A 14,919-nucleotide genomic window follows, 5' to 3' on the forward strand; every position below is an offset into this window, starting at 1 on the left:
AGAATTCTCCTGTGATGTTATATATATAAAGAAAACACATATATTTGTTATTAAATTAAAAACATTAAATTTCTAAAGTATTTAATTTTTAATGAAATTAATTGTCTCTCTTGTATTTATTGTATTTCTATATATAAGAGCTATATACCTTGATCTTTTCCTCCGAGAATGTTCTTGCAGGAAAAAGAGGGAGATTAAGATTCAGAGGGAGAAGATTGAGGATGCTATTTGGTTAACCTTCAGTGAACCTAATCTTTTTTTATTAAGAGGGAGTAAACCATGGTTTCTCTAAAAGTTCAATAAGTTGTCACAGTCAGGAGGATTGTGACTATGTATGGGCCTATCCCTTGTGTACATCATGAGGAAGCGACGACTTCCAAATGATGCCACTTGTATTTGGAGAAGTTGTTGTAAGGTGACGATCTTACAATCAACTTGTATTATGAGATCCAATAAATTGAGTAAATGGTGAATGTCTTATATCTGAACATTCTGGGAAGCCATTACTCTTAGAGTACTTGGTGAATATCATTGATATTCTGGGAGGCCAATACTCTTGATGTCAAATGTGATATCTAAACGTTTTGAGTAAGTGGTGAATATCATTGATATTCTGGGAGGCCAATACTCTTGATATCAAATGTGATATCTAAACGTTTTGAGTAAGTGGTGAATATCATTAATATTCTGGGAGACCAATACTCTTGATATCAAATGTGGTATCTAAATGATTTTGGAGTACTTGGTGAATATCAGATGTCGATATTCTGGGAGACCAATACTCTTGATATCAAATATGATATCAAACCTTGTTTTTGAGTATTTGATGAATATCAGATGTCGGTATTCTAGGAGATCAAGACTCTTGATATTAAATGTTATATCATACCCTAGTTTGAGTAATTGATGAATATCATATGTTGATATTCTGGAGATCAATACTCTTGATATTGTATGCAATATTAAATTGTGGAAAACTTCTGAGATATCCTTATATTACCAATGGTGTAATATTTGTCTTGTGTTTATCCTCCCTTGCTAAGAGGGAGTGTTAATTTTTGGTAGCCTCAGTCGGATAATTATATGACAGATATAATTTTATGTGAGATATAAACTTATTATATGAAAGAAATATATTTATATTCATATATATATATATATAACACAATAGTTAAGCTTATATATACAATAATTATTTGATTATTGAATAGACGTGTCCTCTAAAGGGACAAATCTATTCATGACCTATGTTTAAATATAAAAAGAGGATGTTGCATATGGAAAACATATACCTCAATACAGGCAATGCTATTACATATTGCAGCAAGATCCAAGAAAATCAACAACAAGGGGGGCCATTCAAGGGGGCACACTAGTATGCCACCTTGTGTGTTAGGATTTATTTTTATAATTTGAATTTGGGCACCTACTTTTGGGACCATCAACTTTAAGATTTAGCTCTTGGCATTGCATATTTAAGTCTATCTTTTGGATGTTCATTAGCATCAATCACAGCATATCATTTCTCGTGTCTACAATTCTGATTTAGGAATTAAGCATTGGAGATTAGTTTCAGAGGCGAGAGATTCTCCTTAGTCTATTAGTTTCTACAATAAGGTGAAGTTACTTTGTAAACTTGGCACTCATCAGAATTATCATCTTTTGCAGATCATCGTCAGAGATCGATATCATTGGTAAGCCTCAGCATCAGATCACTATGATGAATCATTGGAAGGCCTTCCAATGTGGATACCAATTGTTGGAAGGCCAATTGCATTGTAATCTGCATTCTGACAGTATAAAAATCTCTGATTTTTGGCTCTCAATTTGTGCCAATTATGTAATTTTGTCCACTTCAGTACTTAAGACATTTCACTCTCCATCCAAGCGAACTGGCTTCATCAAAAGGCACACCAAGTAAGTGAGGTGGTTTTCAACCACCAATAGTTTCTAGAACACCTTGTGGGACTCAACTTACTTGGTCTTCTCCCTCATAATCCAATAGCAAATTAGTATTAAGCAGCTTGCACTCATAGTCGAATGCTGTGTGGTATAAGGTGCTAATCTTCCTCGAGGTGAACTAGTGCCTACACTTAAATTGCAAGATTTGAAATAGCATGAACTTTCATCTTCTCAATGGACTTGTGAAGCCTAAAAAATTTGTTTTTTGAATAACTCTCAATTGATTGCTGACTTCTTTCTCTTGGGATGACACACAAACCTATATTGTTGATGAGGAGGGTTTACAGTGTACACCAGGTCCTACTAGACATGCTAGAAATTGTTACATTTCCTAAAATCAGCCCACCTGCTTGCGGTGCCTTTTGACAAGGTGAATCCACTCAAGCAAAAAGCAAGACGGCAACCTAAATGGGTGAAAGGGGAGTCTCTTTACAGGGACCACTAAGCTACCAAGCCCTATTTATAGATAAAGAATGCTTATGTCTCAACAAGAGACCACATCTTCATCCAGTGAGATCACCACTACTAGAAAACCTTAAAGCGTATATGTATATGCACAATTTCAGCAAGGTTTTGGCTAAGTGACAATAGGCTTCATTAAAATTCAATTCAAATCATGATATCAAACAACTTGCACCTAGAAAATTGTGTTCATTTATTTCTCGAACCTTCAGCCTAGATATTTTTTCACAATTGGCATTGTTGACATTTCTTTGTACATGAAAAAAACTGCAATCAACCTGGCAATGGCATGTCTCAAAACATTGGAGAAGCAGATTTCATTAAGGAGACTTCTCACAATGAATCACTTGGGAAGACTATATAAATTTAAAGTTAATAAAATCTTGCACATTATTGCTATTATTCAATGCAAGGATTTGATTCAAGGTTTATAATTAGTTAGCATTAATATGGATGTCACTATACATTTCATGATGAAAATAAAAGAATGTATCATAGTTAATGCAATTATTCAAGTTCTTGTTATCTTTGCATTCAAATTCAGGTTTGGACTCGGCCAAAAAAAAATTTGGTGGGTCCCAGTACTGCGGGGGTGGGTGTGTGTGTGTGTGTGTGTGTTTTCAAGTATATGTACGTATGTATAGATTCATACATGTAATATGCTCAATGTTCATTCATCATTGGTTCAAAACTTCAAACATAATATAATAATAAGAAGCATGATACTCATAAATTCATAATGGCCAATACAATTATTAATTAAATACCTCATATATCATATTCATACTTAGCAAAAGTCTAAAAATGTCATTACACACTAAAAATTCAGATTACAAGCCATATTTCATTTTTGATATCCAAATTCATCTTCATTATCTTCATAGGAATCAAGGTCGACATTTGGGTCCACTTCAACTTCATTTGAACCAACTGTTGTGTCACTCACTATGTCCATGTCATGTGGAACAGCTACCTCTTGTTCATCTACAGAGACATGGGCAAGCTATGCAACCATGGCATCTAAATCAGCACACTCAAGGACATATCACAATTCCTTGGCACACCCTCATGGTAGTCTGTTTTCAAATGACCAAATGCATGCTTTAGGTTGAAATTGTTAAAGTTTGTAGCTGCGAAAGAGATCTTTGTCTCGAAATCTGGACGTTATTACCGTTATTGTCATCTTCAGCTGACAAGAACACTTAAGTTTAATTTGTAATATTAAATATAAATGACATGTGTCATTCACATGCATTGAGGCATGAATATTCGAAGAGTTATAATTAATTATAGGAGTTATGAGAATCTCAAGAGAGCTTTGGTTATAATGTGAAGAATCTCTCCTATTGTTATATATTCGCATCAAGCAAAGGATATTGTACACTAGAATTCATATTATCAATAAAATGATCTTTTTTCTGTGGCTGGGTTTTTCCCTTCATTCTCGAAGGGTTTTCCCAAGGTATCTTCTGGTGTTGATTTTCTCTCTAATGATCTCTTTATTACTGTTTGTCATCATTGATTTCTGGGTTAAAAACTTAACATAGTATCAGAGCCAGAACGTTGAGATTTGGAGAGAATTGTCAGAGTACAAGTTTCAAGTTTCATGACAGTAATTTTGATTCCAATGAACAAGCAGTATGAGGGCCTAGTCCTTAAAAGATTGAGTGGAAGGTTTGGAGTCCAAAAAAGGGGTCCGCTATTCTTCTAGAGCCCGATGGTAACACAGACTCATCTTAAATGCTTCAACTACAAAAAGAATTTTGGTGAGAACATTTTTGGGAGAGTAGCGTTCAACATCTATGTCATTTGGTGCCTTCATTTTGACCATTCATGGCTATCTTCTTTTAAATCAAGAATATTAAAGATACGTATTTTTTCTTTCCTTATCTTTCAATTTGTTTATCTTCTCATATTTCAATCATTTTCATTTGATGTTTGGAGAAGAAGTGAGTATGAAGCAATTGTTCGGTTATCATGCTTTCTCAAAACCACTCTAAGTTTTCAAATATTTGCATGTCTTTCGTCTCCCGGGAATAGACTATGTCTCATATCTTGCAGAGCCTCATATCTTACAATTGCAGAGGAAACCATCGTAGAATCTATAACCAATGACGTTGATGTTATGCCAGGGTATCTTGGTATATTGAAGGGCTGGAAATGTTTATTCATATCACTCAAGCGTTTCTAATTTTATTCTTCAACGCCTATCATAGATGGTTGATAAAAAGATTAAATGACATTCACTAGAGTTTTTGGTTATGTTGTTGTCAACTCTTTCATAATGCTTGTGCTAGCGTGGCAACTACGGTTTTGGCGTGGCCTTTCATCTCTCCATGTTTATAACAGTTATTGAGTGCTCTCGTGTCAGGTGACATATGTAGGACATGTTCGTGGCCATTATCTCTATTCAATCCTTGAAGTGGTGTTCATGCGTTGGACATATATTCATTCTTTCTCGGTGCTCGAGTCCTCTCAAGCGTTCTTTCTTTCATTCTTTTAAGAGTGCTTTTTTCTTTATGGTGGATTTCTTTAGATCTCTCTATCTCTTCACATTATGTATGCGCTCATTCCAGTCTGGAGTTGCCATGAGTGTTGTCATGCATTTTGCGTTCAATCTTTTCCCAAATTACTTCTTCAATTAGTAGAACTTTTACTGAAACTATTCACAGAAGATATATGTACCTATTCTACAAATGAGGATATCGGGTCTCTTTGTATCATCTATTCAATTAGAAGCGTCCCTTGGTGGAGAAGCCACCATAGCGACCAAAAGATTCTCTATCGTGGGAGCTTATTTGAGGCTATAATCAAGAATTTTTTATTGGTTTCTATGAAACGGCATCAGGAAGTTGACCGGCTAATATACTTCATTAGTTATTCTACATAGCTAAAGGAAGATAAAAAGGTTCTCTTGCGTTCACAAGTGATGATTGGAATTTGGTTCTATCTTATCATTTCATAAGTACGTGTGTATCTGAGTTCCCTGGTTAAAGGATACTAGGTGTCAGTTTATTTTCGATGTGCCAATATCTATCAAGGTGTTATTTGGAGCAAAATGATGAAATAGAACGTGACAGTAAAGAATAAAAGATCGTGTTGGAGCTACCTCACCATATATGGGGCAACATTATTTCTTTTTCTTGTGCGTTCAAAAGTTTAATGTTCGAGCATCGATATTCATTTTGCTCTGGCATTTGATATTGATTCAAGAGTTATTGTTCTTTGCAATAATTTCTTAAACTTAAGTGTCGGGTGAGCTCAAGTATTGCTAAAAGAGGAAGTCCAGTCTGTGCTGGGAGCAAAGCATTTTGTCACCTAATAACATTGGAATGTGTAAGGATGTGATCACAATTTTGCATCATCATATGGTTTTGATTCTGGTTCAAAACTTCAACTTGAAGATAAGTATTATTGTTTTGTTTTTTTTTTGGTTAGAGGCTCATAGAAGAATCTATTTTGTTTATATATAATTATATGAATGTTGCAACCTTGAAATTCCAATGATTGTAGCAGAGATGACTACAACTATTGAATATCATTAGCATGGAGATGAGCTCTGAATTGACATAGAATAGTTTTTTGTTAACATTTATCAAGTGATGTTAATTCGGTAATTGCAGGATGCAATGACAATAATCCTTAGGGGAAGGCTTCATAAGCTACACTATTATTGGTGGCATATTATCTTCATTTCAAGGGAAAATCAAATTTATAAAGGGAGAAATTATTTAGCTTCAGAGGGAGGCTTTTTAATTAAGAGGGAGTGTAAGGAATCCCCTTCATTTTCATATATGCTTGTGATATTTGTGGTATTTATAAAATTTGAGACTTAAATGGAATCAAGTCTTAGTTTGTCATTGCCTATTTTATTCTTGTGTGAATAAATGAGATTAAAAGATCAGCTATGATAACTCTTTCACTATGTGATAGTGAACATCATGTTGAGAGAGTCCATGATGTCATCATGTTGAGAGATTCTGTGATTGGCATTAGATGTCATGTTGAGAGATTCCATGCTAGCTTACATTAAGAGAGTTTGTGAATAAAGACTTAGCTGTGAGTCTTACAAATCTTTTCATGTTGAGTGATTCCATGAATATGACTCATTGTTACAGATTTTCATGTTAAGTGATTCCATGAATATGACTCATTGATACAAGTTTTCATGTTGAGTAACTCCATGAATTATGTTTTGAATTTGTATGATCAGAATTTATCATTGACATTTCTTGTTGTAGCTTTGTGTGAATGTTCAGCTAAAAATCTCTCTTGCTAAGAGGGAGTGGTAAAGTTTGTAGCTGCGATAGAGATCTTTATCTCTCGAAATCTGGACATTATTACTGTTATTGTCATCTTCAACTGAAAAGGACACTTAAGTTTAATTTGTAATATTAAATATAAATTATATGTGTCATTCACATGCATTGAAGCATGAATATTCGAAGAGTTATAATTAATTATAGGAGTTATGAGAATCTCAAGAGACCTTCGGTTATAATGTGAAGAGTCTCTCCTATTGTTGTATATTCACATCAAGCAAAGGATATTGTACACTAGAATTCATGTTATCAATAAAATGATCTTTTTTGTGTGGTTGGGTTTTTCCCTTCATTCTCAAAGAGTTTTGTGTGGTTGGATTTTTCCCTTCATTCTCGAAGAGTTTTCCCAGGATATCTTCTGGTATTGATTTTCTCTCAAATGATTTCTTTATTACTATTTGTCATCACTGATTCCTGGGTTAAAAACTTAACAAAAATAGGGTTTAGATGCTTCTTATAGATTTTTTTTTAAAATAAAAAAAATGCCATGTGGACTCCGTTTTTGGGCACCCACAACCTTGGATGCCTATAGATACCCAGCTTGAATCCTACAGGAATCTGCAAAAAACCAGAATCAAACTCGCACTCTGCAGAACCCAAAGAGAATCTAAATGCTCGATTGGAATCATGACGAAATCAGAATCAGACTTGTAGCGGTATCAGCATTTAGGGCTAAATGCAAGGATCCAATAACTTAGACTATGTGAATGAAAAAAATATATTAATAACAAACATGAGACCAAGCAATCTAAGGGACCAAGAGCCAAACCGCAAAACATTTTCAGACTCTTTCTAATGCTAAATCTCCTACTATGATTCTTGATAAAAAAAATATTCTTGTTTTTCTTGGCTTCATTCCTCAGATAAGAGCAGTTACGTAGTCCACTTTCAAGCTGATTTCATACTAAACACAGATACCATTTTGGGTTGCCCATTCAATGATGAAGTGTTATTTTCAAGGTTGCATGGGGACAAGGGTACTTGGGGTACTTGGGTACAGGTACGGGTACGAGTACGACTATTTTTCATAATAGAGGATGGGGGTACTTGGGTATGTCAAACATTATTTTTAATTATACTTTTATATTTATAAAAAACATGAAATAATGAGTCATGACAATGATTTTTCAAAACAAGAACTGTGATAAAGTTTGCAAATGTAATGTATTGTTTTCAGTTTCAAATTTGCTATTTGTTTGCAATAATAATATATCATCAATGGTTAGATGCATAACAAAGAAGGTAGACTTTAAACATGAACAAGAAAATCATAAATCATACGACAATGACATATTGGAAATGATAAAATTCTGACTTGAATAGTGATAAAGTTTATTGTTAATCATATTGTATCAAAGTTTCAAACTGATTAGGCATTGAATTAAGCTTGATGAACAACAAGCTAATACACAAACAAAAAACCGAAAAAAAAATCAGAAATCTTAATCAAGGTCCTTAGCTATGATGTTCTCCACCGAGTACCTGGTACTTAGGATATGTGTATCCGGTACTTGGGTACGTAGGTATGAGTACCAAGGGTGTGTGTAATGTCCCCACTTTAGCAAATCGACCAAGTGCGTGTGCATTAGCCTAGCTCTACATGGTCTTGAAGGCTAACGAAGGGTTTAAAGGGATCTTGGAGTGTTCTGGCCTAGTCATCTCCAGTTTGGGCCAAAATGGAGTTGATTTACTTAGTTTCAAGCATACTTACTATTTGTAGTAAGTCAACAAGACACAAAGGAGGCTAGTTTTGGTGATTGAATTTGATACTCCACGGCAAGAGTTGTTCGATGAGCTATAACTCGTGCTATTCGGAGTCCGATAGCTAATATGTTTTTATGTCTGAAGTATTATTAAAGTAACAATTAATTTTGTTGTAAAATATTAAAGTGTTACTTTAATATTAAATTTTATGCGGATGTGTGCAAATCAAAAGGGGCGCCTAAGGGAGACATAAGTGATTATTTTAATATGTTTTATATTGCACATCTTTTATCCCACATTGCTCATGTGAGTGGAATGGACCCTTAGAGAAAGAATAAAAGGGAGTGCTAGTGGCTTCATTTGGCAGGTAGAATATGAGAATAAAATTGATGTGTGAGTTGCAGATCCGTTCTTGGCATTATAGGACATCTATCCTCTCTTGTGACATTTTAAACATCATTCCCTTGGGATTTGGCTTTTGGAATTCATTGCTATCAGCTTCATTAACAGGCAGATTGGGCGCATTTCCAGCTACAGGCGGATCGGGTGTTTGCTCATATCATTCTCACTTCTTGTCCAATGTGTATGCCATTGTGAAGGGATGATTTTATGAGGGTCTTGGACTGATTGAAGGCAGATTTTACTGTAGCAGCACTGTAGCGCAGCGCTATTCATATTACTGTAGCAGCAAGATGGGAAGTCATTACTGGAAAATTATGTATAATGCTGGAGTAATTAGTGAGTTGAAAAGTCTGCTATGTATTTGATTTTATTAATTGAAAATTAATATTATCTCAGCAATAGTTCAATCTTCAGTTTGCATATTATTATAAATTCCTTCTTGTTCATGTTTTGTGGTTTCAAATCTATGCAAAGACATAAAAACAAACAAACATTTTATTTACGGAGCTATAAAAGGGTTTAAACATTTAATGGAGAAATTAAGAGTCAGATGCAATTTATTTGACTAAATTCCTATCAGCAGTTGGTTCAGTTTTTGGGCAATTCTAGGGTGCCCATTACAGTGTGGGTACAAGTACCCATGCAACCTTGGTTATTTTCTCTCAACCACCCCCTTGCTGCAAGAATAGGTGTGTTTTCATTTCCCATACTTCCTTAGGTATAGTCCATCTACCAGTCTCCCACCTAAGATGAAGCAATCCAGTCCTAAATTAGGTTATTAACAACTTTTCTTTCCCTCTAATTGCATCTCTCACATATGCCGTTTTGCCAAGTACACACATGGAGTTAAACTCTAACATAGTAAACTTTATTTAGACCAATTTGCTTTTTCCACGTCACAGTTCTAAACCTTCATATCACATGTTTGTTTAATTTCCTCAATGCTGTTTGGTTACACTGCAATTTAATGTGCAGTTTACCCATTCTACTGTTGTTCTATTTCATCTGTGTTCTTCCTTCAGCTTAGTTCATCCTCCACAACCATTCTAGAGTAACGATGGTACCCCATATTTTGAACCTTTTTTAGATAACATACAGTTCTCATATGTGCCTCCAACAATGGGAAAGTGGCTACTTCTGCCAAAAAGAATATCAAAAGGAACAAAACTTTTGATTTTGAGGCTGCTTAAGATTAAATACTTTTGAATTCTTTCTAATTGCCTACATTTGTGATCTGACATTCTACTATTCCATACTTTACACCATATATATTGGTGCGACTAAAGGATTTCTTTTCCTAATCCCATAATGCAGCATTCCTGCATCTATTTTGTAGTGAGTATGAAGATTTCTGCAGATCTCTCAATTCAGGCTGTTATGGAAATTAATTCCAAAGTACTTGTATTCTTCCATGTTGACTTCATTCAAAAGAAAGTAAATTTGGTTCATTATTCTTCTTAGCCAAAAGATTTACTTTTGTTTTGCCGGTGTTCACTTACATCTCAAACTTCTGGCAGAAGAGTTCTAAGACCCTCAAATGCTCTCTAGAACCATAAGTTGTGTTTGCAGTCAGGATAAGATCTTCAGCACATAAAAGTAACTTCACCACCTATAGAAATGGACTCAAGGCAATCTTGGACCATACAGAACTAGTAGCAAGTGGTAAAGTGGTCACTTAGTGGTGGATCCAGAGGTACTCATGGCAACATTTGTACAACTTTTTAAAAGAGTAAAGCTGATAATGACTAAGATTGAAAAGATTGAGCTGCCTTTAGCATATCGAGGCAGCAGCTCCTTCCCATCTCAAATTAACTGGTTGCAAATGCAGGCTACTCTGCAAAAAGCCCCCAAGAAGGAAGATTTCGCAGAAAAGTATGCCATCAGAGAAGCTGTTCAGTACCTCTTCAAATGGGCAAACTTAGAATCCTTCTGGGCATAGAGTGAAGGCTCAAGTGGCAAGGTAATGGTCAAAAAAAATGAAATGATCCCAAAGGCAATGATGGCCACAACAAACCTGCCAACCATGGATAGAGGTAGACTGAATCTATTAAACTGTAGTGGTTTAAACTTTAATGTTACATATAGTATCTAATGTTAGGTTGGGGTTGTCAGCACAACCAGTTTATGCTATAGAGTCTGTTTATACTGCCATCAAGACTCAAGACCAGCTGTATGACATTCTTTTAGCCCATACACTACCATTTTGCTGTTCCACAATACCTTGGCTGTTGTTTTATAATATTTTAATAGTATTATCAATATAATTCAGTATGGGCCCTACCCAACTTTGCTGATACATATATACACACACATACATCTCTGTGCGTATAAATATAAATACATATACATACACATATACATAAGCAACTCCATAGAGTGAGTTGATGTCATACATAGTGAACCTTAAAACAACATTTCCCTATATAAGCTGGGGTCCCATGGATGGAGACTTCTTAAAAAATAGAGCAGCCGCCACTGTGATTTTTTAGAAATGTTTAAAGCTGAGTGGTCCCATGAATCATAAAGTGTATTACCCCTTAAAATTTTGAGTTCCTAAACTTAAGGAAATTTGGAAGATTTTAAATTTAAAATATGAAATCAAAAAATTAAAAACTTTCTACTTTTTCAAAATTTTATTTTATTTTTTGACATGTGGCACAAAGTTGTCCTAAGCTGGTGGGGCTATTTCCAACTCCACCCCATTTTCGCCCAGTCAAATTAAGATGGGTTAAAACTAGGGACTCCTATTTTGGAGGAAAAGAATATAAATTATCATTTAGCCTCCCACAAAAAATCTCATGGGGCCTCTCTTTCCTAAAAAATAGAGCCCAAGCCCCCTCATAGGACCCCTGCCTAAATTTAGGTGAATCAGCATTCAGAATTTTCAATTAGAGAATGCTTTTGGAAAAGTTTTGACAAAAACAATATACCCCTTTAAATAAATTGGTATTTTCCCTTTCACATGGCTCGGGTGAATCCCCATGAGGATAGATTTATTCCCTGGGGCTTCACAATTGGAGGGGCAGTTATTAATTGCAGGTGACTTAGGCATTCTAGCAACATGAGTGGCATTTCACGCTCAATCTTTCCAGCTCATTATCTAGGAAACATAAAATTGAATTCAGAAAATAATCATGGGCAGCCTTTGAGCACTGGGCCTCACCAGCTCATTATCAGTCCCTAATTGTGATAATAGGAGTCTAGTTCAATCCAGAAAGAAAGAAAGAAAATGCTTACATTTGGAGATCTCAAATAAAATTAATTAGGTGTATCCCTCTGCAAAGAAAGTGAACAAAAAACTCTTGTTGATGTGGGTCCTTTACCACTGCGATTCTTTCAATCTAGATTACCCAATGTTTCCCTTCCATCAAATCCACAAAGTTAAAAACAGAAAAGAAGAAGAAGAAGAAGAAATAAAAGATTCAGCCTCCAATTTGTTTGTTAAATTGATATGTTGGCCGCAAGAGGAATCCTCACAAAGGTAAGGGCAGACACACACCAATCCAAAAAAGATGATATCATAAGTTTGCTCAACACCATAATTCATGCATTTGCAGAAAAAAAAAATAACTGAATATACTATGTGTGTGGATGTGTTCATAGATGGGGAATATTTGAATTTGAGAAGCATCCATTGGTCAAAAAACTTGCAGAGTATTAACAGTACATTTCTGACGTTGAACTGTTTGCAAGGTGCCAAAAAAAAGGATAAAAAGAAAAGGAAAATGTTAGTTTAAACATTGAAGATTCGGCTACATACCGCTGCTATCCGAGTGGCCATACTCATATTCCATGGTTTTGCCTCGTTCAATAGTTTTTTTGTGGGGATATTTTTTTGAAAAAGAGGCCCCAACGACCAAATTAGAGTTAAAATACGGTAGACCGCTCCCCTATTTATTGCTTTCAAAAAGATGGGGAAATTTGCAATAGGCGAGATTTCGTGATATCTAGCTTGCAGATCTGGCTAGACACGGCGTATGTTAAAGAGTATATAAATGGCTGCAATATGACAGAGTTCAATAACAAAACAAAAATGGCAATAAAGAAATGGCTGAATCTATGTAGGTTTTTTTAATTTTCCTTGGAGTAACTCCCCTCATACATTTTTATCAATTATAAATATTTTAAGATTTATTTATTCATTCATTTAATGAGTAATTTCCAATTTTTCAATCATTAACTTCTTAATATACATTGTCATTATCATTGATTGTATTTATAGCATTGTATTCATTGTTATTATTATTATAAATTGTACATATATTTTATGTTTGGATCTTTTATATGATTATTGGGATCGATTTTTTAATACATTTAATATTATTTTTGAGTAATAATACATTGTAATAATAAAAATATATGTTAAAATTGAAGAGTTCATATTTTATTGTTTTAAAAAGGTAAAATATAAAAATGATTTCCTCTATTCCATTTGAACTTATTTTACTCTTTGTGTGTTTAATGTATTGACTTATTGTCTAAATAGCAAAGTCTTGTCTCATTTAGAATATTCATTGTCAAAGTGGAAGCATCGTTGCTTAATCAGAAAATGTTACAAAAGCATAGTATCAACATTTGTCATAATAGGGATATATATGCATTCATGTTTATTTCTTATTGGCATGTTCTGAGCCTTGTTCCAAATCATTCAATTAATCTTAGGTTGACAAAAGTGTATTTTAGAAAGCTTGTCAACTTCCCTTCGCTAGCACGAATAGTTGTGATTGTGCTTCTAGTCACCATCTTTCATATATATTATAGTGAATGGGATTTTGAAGACCCAAAGTGTAAAGTTTGAAGCAACAAAATGTGTTTAAAACTACGCAAATGTAATGAAGATTATGGTCATAAGAGAAGAACTTAGCAAAGATGGAGTGAAGGTTATTTCATAGTTTATTGAAGCCTCACTATTACAAGTTTGATAGAAAAGAAAATAGAATTGGATCATAGAAAATATTCTATTGTGGATTATTCATTTGCAACAACTAGATATGATTATACTTGTCCTCATTTCTTTATCCATCATTTAGTTCATTATATTGTTTACTTCTATTTTGACATATACTTAAGTGCATGTGTGTTTTATTGCAAGGTTGCATCCGACATGAAATTTGTACAAATTTAGTGAAAGCCTCCCAAAATACCTTTAACTATTAGTATCCATGTAATCCATAATGTTGGAGTTATTTGTTCAACCCCACAAGCCCATGAATCACTTGCAAGCAAAACACTTATCACAATTGAAGAGAAAAAGTCATGATTAACGGTATACATCCTTAAGAGATAATTGATCCAGAGAAGAAGTGATATGTAGATTACTTTGTCAACAAGTTAGATTATTACAAATAAATAACATTTTACAGAAAGTGAGAGAATCCTAATCTAGGAGTTGATCCCACATTGTAATGGAGAGAAAATGGCATTGTAATGGTGTCACAAAGATTCAAACTCTATGGGCATTGGAGAGAGAAGGAAGAAGAGAATGATCGGGATAAAGATCGAAAGAAGATGGTAGAGGTCATGGAGGACACGAAAAGGGAAGAGGACACATAGTAGGAGGATGTGCAAGAGTAATAGGAGGATGTGCAAGAGTAGTAGGAGGATGTGCAAGAGGAGTACGACAATTGAGTGTTAATTCTAGGAGATGTCAAATGTTAGCTAGGGATGAGGACCTCTATTTGTGGCCTTTCCTAGAACAAGGGACAAGAAAAACATATGTGTTCTTCACTAATTTATTTTTAAAAGTGACCTATTTTTTAAATTAGGAAACAAAAATAACTCAAAAGAATTGAAGATTAGATTAACTAAGTGAAGTTCTTATCCTAATCTAATAAAAGATAAACAAACATCTAAGTTTAGTGTAAGTTAATAAAGTAGGATCAAAGGACCTTGTTAGATAATTGAGGGGTGGTGGGGGAAATTGGTTATAACCAAATATCCTACAAGCCTTAAAAACACTTTTCACCAACTCAAGCTCTTAAATCTTTCAAATCATTAACTTGGTAGCTAGATTTAATCATCAAGATATAAACTAATATAAACTTTGCATTAAATTATCAACTTAATA

General features: G+C 34.3%; 1 protein-coding gene across 6 annotated transcripts in view; it reads right to left on the reverse strand.

The window, feature by feature from the left end:
- The window catches only part of LOC149575527 (protein EMSY-LIKE 3-like), a 69,659-nt gene extending 56,775 nt beyond the window's left edge, over positions 1-12,884 (reverse strand). For 2 of the 6 annotated variants that reach the window (XM_089815291.1, XM_089815289.1), the window contains exon 1: positions 12,613-12,814. In XM_089815291.1, coding sequence (XP_089671417.1) covers positions 12,613-12,646 — 34 coding nt within the window. In that variant the 5' untranslated portion in view covers positions 12,647-12,814. Of the gene's footprint in view, positions 1-12,612 lie in introns of all 6 variants that reach the window. The other 4 variants (XM_089815293.1, XM_089815288.1, XM_089815290.1 and 1 more) reach the window with 4 other exon arrangements.
- Positions 12,885-14,919: the final 2,035 nt, after the last annotated feature.

Source organism: Cupressus sempervirens, chromosome 2 (genome assembly GCF_028749045.1).
Source record: "Cupressus sempervirens isolate cs-2001-9-10 chromosome 2, ASM2874904v1, whole genome shotgun sequence".
Classification (NCBI taxonomy): Eukaryota; Viridiplantae; Streptophyta; class Pinopsida; order Cupressales; family Cupressaceae; genus Cupressus; species Cupressus sempervirens.